The sequence below is a fragment of the Centroberyx gerrardi genome, chromosome 19 (genome assembly GCF_048128805.1).
Source record: "Centroberyx gerrardi isolate f3 chromosome 19, fCenGer3.hap1.cur.20231027, whole genome shotgun sequence".
In the NCBI taxonomy this organism is placed as follows: Eukaryota; Metazoa; Chordata; class Actinopteri; order Beryciformes; family Berycidae; genus Centroberyx; species Centroberyx gerrardi.
In genome coordinates, this window is record NC_136015.1 from 27206616 (window position 1) to 27214115 (window position 7500).

General features: G+C 48.8%; 1 protein-coding gene across 1 annotated transcript in view; it reads right to left on the reverse strand.

Moving 5' to 3' along the window:
* Positions 1 to 7500, reverse strand: part of npr1a (natriuretic peptide receptor 1a) — a 60688-nt gene that overhangs the window by 3730 nt on the left and 49458 nt on the right. Inside the window, exons 13-17 of the mRNA XM_078290212.1 lie at positions 7083 to 7242; positions 6698 to 6853; positions 5568 to 5591; positions 4510 to 4654; positions 3025 to 3171 (exon numbers count right to left, since the gene is read on the reverse strand). Coding sequence (XP_078146338.1) covers positions 3025 to 3171; positions 4510 to 4654; positions 5568 to 5591; positions 6698 to 6853; positions 7083 to 7242 — 632 coding nt within the window. The remainder of the gene's footprint in view (positions 1 to 3024; positions 3172 to 4509; positions 4655 to 5567; positions 5592 to 6697; positions 6854 to 7082; positions 7243 to 7500) is intronic.

Here is a 7500-nt window from a genome sequence, read left to right on the forward strand (position 1 = left end):
ACACACACACACACACACAGAGAAACACACACACACACACACACACACACACACACAGAGAAACACACACACACACACACACACACACACACACACACACACAGAGAAACACACACACACACACACACACACACACACACACACACACACACACACAGAGAAACACACACACACAGAGAAACACACACACACACACACACACACACACACAGAGAAACACACACACACACACACACACACACACACACAGAGAAACACACACACACACACACACAGAGAAACACACACACACACACACACACACACAGAAACACACACACACACACACACACACACACACACACACACACACACACAGAGAAACACACACACACACACAGAGAAACACACACACACACACACACATACACACACACACAGAGAAACACACACACACACACACACACACACAGAGAAACACACACACACACACACACACACACACAGAAACACACACACAGAGAGAGAGAAACACACACACACATACACACACATACACACACACACACACACACACACACAGGGTGGAGGGATCAGTGTGTGTATCTGGTACAGTAAAGCCTTGTGTTTCTTTTTACTGTATTATAGTAGCACTAGTAGTATTTGTAGTGTGGTTGTAGTACTGTATAGTACTCAGTGTTCAGTACTGCAGTACTTACTGTGGTAGTATCTGGTAGAGCAGGTAACAGTAGTACAGTGTAGTACTCAGTGTAGTACTGTGTAGTACTGTGTAGTACTGCAGTACTCACTGAGGCAGGATCTGGTACAGCAGGTAACAGTAGTACTGTGTAGTACTGTGTAGTACTGTGTAGTACTGCAGTACTCACTGAGGCAGGATCTGGTACAGCAGGTAACAGTAGTACTGTGTAGTACTGTGTAGTACTGTGTAGTACTGCAGTACTCACTGAGGCAGGATCTGGTACAGCAGGTAACAGTAGTACTGTGTAGTACTGTGTAGTACTGTGTAGTACTGCAGTACTCACTGAGGCAGGATCTGGTACAGCAGGTAACAGTAGTACTGTGTAGTACTGTGTAGTACTGCAGTACTCACTGAGGCAGGATCTGGTACAGCAGGTAACAGTAGTACTGTGTAGTACTGTGTAGTACTGTGTAGTATTGCAGTACTCACTGAGGCAGGATCTGGTACAGCAGGTAACAGTAGTACTGTGTAGTACTGTGTAGTACTGTGTAGTACTGCAGTACTCACTGGGGCAGGATCTGGTACAGCAGGTAACAGTAGTACTGTGTAGTACTGTGTAGTACTGTGTAGTACTGTGTAGTACTGCAGTACTCACTGAGGCAGGATCTGGTACAGCAGGTAACAGTAGTACTGTGTAGTACTGTGTAGTACTGTGTAGTACTGCAGTACTCACTGAGGCAAGATCTGGTACAGTAGGTAACAGTAGTACTGTGTAGTACTGTGTAGTACTGTGTAGTACTGCAGTACTCACTGAGGCAGGATCTGGTACAGCAGGTAACAGTAGTACTGTGTAGTACTGTGTAGTACTGTGTAGTACTGCAGTACTCACTGAGGCAGGATCTGGTACAGCAGGTAACAGTAGTACTGTGTAGTACTGTGTAGTACTGTGTAGTACTGCAGTACTCACTGAGGCAGGATCTGGTACAGCAGGTAACAGTAGTACTGTGTAGTACTGTGTAGTACTGTGTAGTACTGTGTAGTACTGCAGTACTCACTGAGGCAGGATCTGGTACAGCAGGTAACAGTAGTACTGTGTAGTACTGTGTAGTACTGTGTAGTACTGCAGTACTCACTGAGGCAAGATCTGGTATAGCAGGTAACAGTAGTACTGTGTAGTACTGTGTAGTACTGTGTAGTACTGCAGTACTCACTGAGGCAGGATCTGGTACAGCAGGTAACAGTAGTACTGTGTAGTACTGTGTAGTACTGTGTAGTACTGTGTAGTACTGCAGTACTCACTGAGGCAGGATCTGGTACAGCAGGTAACAGTAGTACTGTGTAGTACTGTGTAGTACTGTGTAGTACTGCAGTACTCACTGAGGCAGGATCTGGTACAGCAGGTAACAGTAGTACTGTGTAGTACTGTGTGTAGTACTGTATAGTACTGTGTAGTACTGCAGTACTCACTGAGGCAGGATCTGGTACAGCAGGTAACAGTAGTACTGTGTAGTACTGTGTAGTACTGTGTAGTACTGCAGTACTCACTGGGGCAGGATCTGGTACAGCAGGTAACAGTAGTACTGTGTAGTACTGTGTAGTACTGTGTAGTATTGCAGTACTCACTGGGGCAGGATCTGGTACAGCAGGTAACAGTAGTACTGTGTAGTACTGTGTAGTACTGTGTAGTATTGCAGTACTCACTGGGGCAGGATCTGGTACAGCAGGTAACAGTAGTAGTGTGTAGTACTGTGTAGTACTGTGTAGTACTGTGTAGTACTGCAGTACTCACTGGGGCAGGATCTGGTACAGCAGGTAACAGTAGTACTGTGTAGTACTGTGTAGTACTGTGTAGTACTGCAGTACTCACTGGGGCAGGATCTGGTACAGCAGGTAACAGTAGTACTGTGTAGTACTGTGTAGTACTGTGTAGTACTGTGTAGTACTGCAGTACTCACTGGGGCAGGATCTGGTACAGCAGGTAACAGTAGTACTGTGTAGTACTGTGTAGTACTGTGTAGTACTGCAGTACTCACTGGGGCAGGATCTGGTACAGCAGGTAACAGTAGTACTGTGTAGTACTGTGTAGTACTGTGTAGTACTGCAGTACTCACTGGGGCAGGATCTGGTACAGCAGGTAACAGTAGTACTGTGTAGTACTGTGTAGTACTGTGTAGTACTGCAGTACTCACTGAGGCAGGATCTGGTACAGCAGGTAACAGTAGTACTGTGTAGTACTGTGTAGTACTGTGTAGTACTGCAGTACTCACTGGGGCAGGATCTGGTACAGCAGGTAACAGTAGTACTGTGTAGTACTGTGTAGTACTGTGTAGTACTGCAGTACTCACTGGGGCAGGATCTGGTACAGCAGGGCCTCAGCCTTGCGTTTCTCTTCATGATAAGCCTGGGTCCGCTCCTCCACCAGCTCCTCCAGGTTGTTGGCGTACTGCTCCATCCGGGACAGCAGGTTGTCCAGGATGTTAGAGCCGTAACCCCTGAGAGACAGACAGGTGGAGAGACAGACAGGTGGAGAGAGAGACAGGTGGAGAGACAGACAGGTGGAGAGACAGACAGGTGGAGAGACAGACAGGTGGAGACACAGACAGTTGGAGAGACAGACAGGTGGAGGGAGAGACAGACAGGTGGAGGGAGAGACAGGTGGAGGGACAGACAGGTGGAGGGAGAGACAGGTGGAGAGACAGACAGGTGGAGAGACAGACAGGTGGAGAGACAGACAGGTGGAGACACAGACAGTTGGAGAGACAGACAGGTGGAGGGAGAGACAGACAGGTGGAGGGAGAGACAGGTGGAGAGACAGACAGGTGGAGGGAGGGACAGGTGGAGGGAGAGACAGACAGGTGGAGAGACAGGTGGAGGGAGGGAGAGACAGGTGGAGGGAGAGACAGACAGATAGAGAGACAGACAGGTGGAGGGAGAGACAGGTGGAGGGAGAGACAGACAGGTGGAGAGACAGGTGGAGGGAGGGAGAGACAGGTGGAGGGAGAGACAGACAGAGAGACAGACAGGTGGAGGGAGAGACAGACAGGTGGAGAGACAGGTGGAGGGAGAGACAGGTGGAGGGAGAGACAGACAGGTGGAGAGACAGGTGGAGGGACAGGTGGAGGGAGAGACAGGTGGAGAGACAGACAGGTGGAGGGAGAGACAGACAGGTGGAGAGACAGACAGGTGGAGAGAGACAGACAGATAGAGAGACAAAGAAGGTAAATCTTAAAGAAAGTGTCTTCAGGTCTGTAAATGTAAGAAAGTGAGACAGATAGCAAGTCTTTCATCTACATTTAACTATATAGTCAGTGGACCTGTCTGTCTGTCTGTCTGTCTGTCTCTCTACCTGTCTGTCTACCTGTCTCTGTACCTGTCTGTCTCTCTGCCTGTCTGTCTACCTGTGTTGTTTCCTCAGCAGCAGTTTGACAGTGTGAAAGTCTCTCTACCTGTCTGTCTGTCTACCTGTCTGTCTACCTGTCTGTCTACCTGTCTGTCAACCTGTCTGTCTCTCAGCCTGTCTGTCTACCTGTCTGTGTACCTGTGTTGTTTCCTCAGCAGCAGTTTGACAGTGTGGAAGTCTCTCTTCCTGTCTGTCTACCTGTCTGTCTCTCAGCCTGTCTGTCTACCTGTCTGTCTACCTGTCTCTCTACCTGTCTGTCTACCTGTGTTGTTTCCTCAGCAGCAGTTTGACAGTGTGGAAGTCTCTCTACCTGTCTGTCTCTCAGCCTGTCTGTCTACCTGTCTCTCTACCTGTCTGTCTCTCTACCTGTCTCTCTACCTGTCTCTCTACCTGTCTGTCTGTCTACCTGTCTGTCTACCTGTCTGTCTACCTGTGTTGTTTCCTCAGCAGCAGTTTGACAGTGTGGAAGTCCGGCCGGTCGCTCGGCTCTTCGCTCCAGCAGCGCTGCATCAGCTGACCGAGCTCCTCACTGTGGCTGAGGGAGCAGAGGGAGGGGCGCAGGGGGGGGCGCCCCCCTCCCCCCGCCCCCCCCACCCCCACCCGCCACCACCACCTCCACAATCTCTGAGGGGGGGGGAGAGAGAGACAGAGGGAGAGAGAGACAGAGGGAGAGAGAGAGAGAGAGAGAGAGACAGAGAGACAGAGAGAGACAGAGAGACAGAGAGAAAGAGAGAGAGAGACAGAGAGAGAGAGAGAGAGAGTTATTCCCTCAGTCTGGGAGGCTGACAGGTTTCCTCTCTGCTGATGGATGGCTCCTCCCACTCCACCTGGTTTCTATGGAAACGAGCTGATCATCAAGTCATTTGCGGTTACCAAGCACCAATTACCTCCTGACCAATCACAGAGGGCTGACAGGCTGACACTGTAAAGATGACTAAGTTTGCTGATGATGCAACACAGGTGGGACTGACTTCCTGTGATGAAGAGACAGTTTACAGGTGTGAGGTCTCTCCAGTCGACTGGAACTGAGCAGCAACACAACTAAACAACTTGTGGTGGACCAAGGAGAGCTTCTACCGCTGGTCATCACCCACCAGGTGGTAGAGAGAGTGGATCATTTCAAATTCCTTGGGACTACGATCTCCTCCTCCCTGAACTGGGAAGACAACTTCACCAACATCCAGAAGAAAGCTCAGCAAAGACTATTCTTTTTAAGACAGCTAAGGAAATTTGGAGTGTGAAGGGTTGCAATGTTACAGTTCTACAGTAATAGAAAGTGTGCTCACTTCCTCAGTAACTGTATGGTATGGTAATTCTACAGCCCATGAGAAAAAACTGCTGGACAGAGTTCAAAAATAATTGGCTGTGAACTCCCCACCGTTTCTGAACTACAGCACATCTGCATCCAGCGGAAAGGTTTTAACATTTTAAAGGACTCCTCACACCCGGCAAACCCGCTATTCAATCATCTCCCTTCAGGTAAAACACTCCGCAGTATGAAGACCAGAGCATCTCCATAATAACACTTAGCCTGAAGCAGTCCGCATCCTAAATGCTTCACTGGTTGTATAAACAAGCTCATGCACTTTAATTTGTCACTTTAAGGGCACGGGCCTATAGTTGCACTAACTGTATTTATTGTATTGTAATAGTGGCAGTGTGTTTCCTGTGGACACTTGTTGTGTGTACTGTGTGATGACATGTTCTGCTGTTGTTGAGCGCACCGAAACAAATTCCAAATCAACTGTAAGGTTGATATGGCAAAAAATTATTGAATCTTAATTGGAATTAAATCATTTCTAAACTCTGTTTCACTGTTTCCAGTCTTTAATGCAGCTGTCAGTCCTCCAACATGGTGCCGTGTCCACTGGGGGGCGCTGAGAGCACAGCAGCTGAGGGGCTGTGTGTGTGTGTGTGTGTGTGTGTGTGTGTGTGTGTGTGTGAGGCAGCAGGGGGGGGGGGGGGGGGATTTAAATCATAAATTCTGTTTCAAATTCATTTACATTAATTTTACAATTAGCGTTCAGTAAAAATAACCAAAATTATTTTTTCCGCCCTGCAGACCAACACAGATCGATACTTCAGGTTCACAAGATCGTTTTGGTTCAGTTTGAGTTTTTCTCATGAATCTTCCTTTGGTTTTTATTTGAGTTAAAGATGTTTTTTAAGCGTCCTGGGATCAGATGTTCCAGTTAGACAGCTCAGATTATTATGGGATGGAGCGACTCGTCAGTTTGACTGGTGGATGTTTGACAGCAGACTGAAGCAACATGAATGCAGTGTGTGTGTGTATGTGTGTGTGTGTGGGGGTGTGTGTGTGTGTGTGTGGATGTGTGTGTGGGTGTGTGTGTGTGTGTGTGATTCAGTGCGTTGACAGTAGAGAATCTCTCTTATTTATTTATTTACATTCCATTGTGACAGCTCTGCAAGTCTGACACCATATATCTGTCATCTCACACACACTCACACACACACACACACACACACACACACACACACATACTGAACTCTCTCTCCCCCTTCCAGCCTATACATAAACACACAAACGCAGACATGTATGCACAACACTCACAGACACACAAACAAATACACACACACACACACACACTCACACTGACCTTTGGGTGTGAGTGTGTGTGTGTCGAGGTAGAAGACTCCTCTCAGCAGAGCCAGCTCCTGCAGGATGATGCTGAAGCTGTAGACGTCTCCTCTCTGGGTGCCGCAGGGGGGCGGGGGGTCGGCCCGCAGCAGCTCCGGGGCGGTCCACAGCTTACCTGGGGGGGGGGGGGAGGGGGGGGGGGGGGCAGAACACACACCTGTCACCCACAGCCTTCACCTGCAGCTCGTCTCCTTCATTCACTTTCTTGTATTTCTGTATTTTGTTTACAACCAGCAGGACTTGGACACAAAAGGAGTTTGGTAATCTGTCAGCTGGGTTTGGTTAGAGGTTTTGGTGGTGTGTGTGTGTGTGTGTGTGTGTGTGTGTTTGTGTGTGTGTCGTACATGCGTAGAAAGCGTGTGTGTCCTCCAGGCCGCCGGCCTTGCGGAGGCTCTGCAGGCCGTAGTCGGTGATCTTCAGGACGAAGCGGCTGTCCACCACGCAGTTGGACGACTTCAGGTTGCCGTGGGAGACGATGACGCTGTTGTGGAGGAACGCCATGCCCTGCGGGACAACAACAACAACAACAACAACAACAATAAACAACAGGCGACTGACAGCTGATCTCTGCAGAAACACCACAGGAATGGAGACTGTGTTTTCACACTTGGTCCGGTTCAGCCTCCCGAGTTGACTCAGCAGTTTTTGGTGCATAATGAAGTCAGACCTCTGAAACGAACCAGACTCAGATCCAGGAGGTCTGAGGTGTGTGTGTGTGTGTGTGTCTCATGAAGAGACGGCAGCAGACCGGTGTCTGGGAGG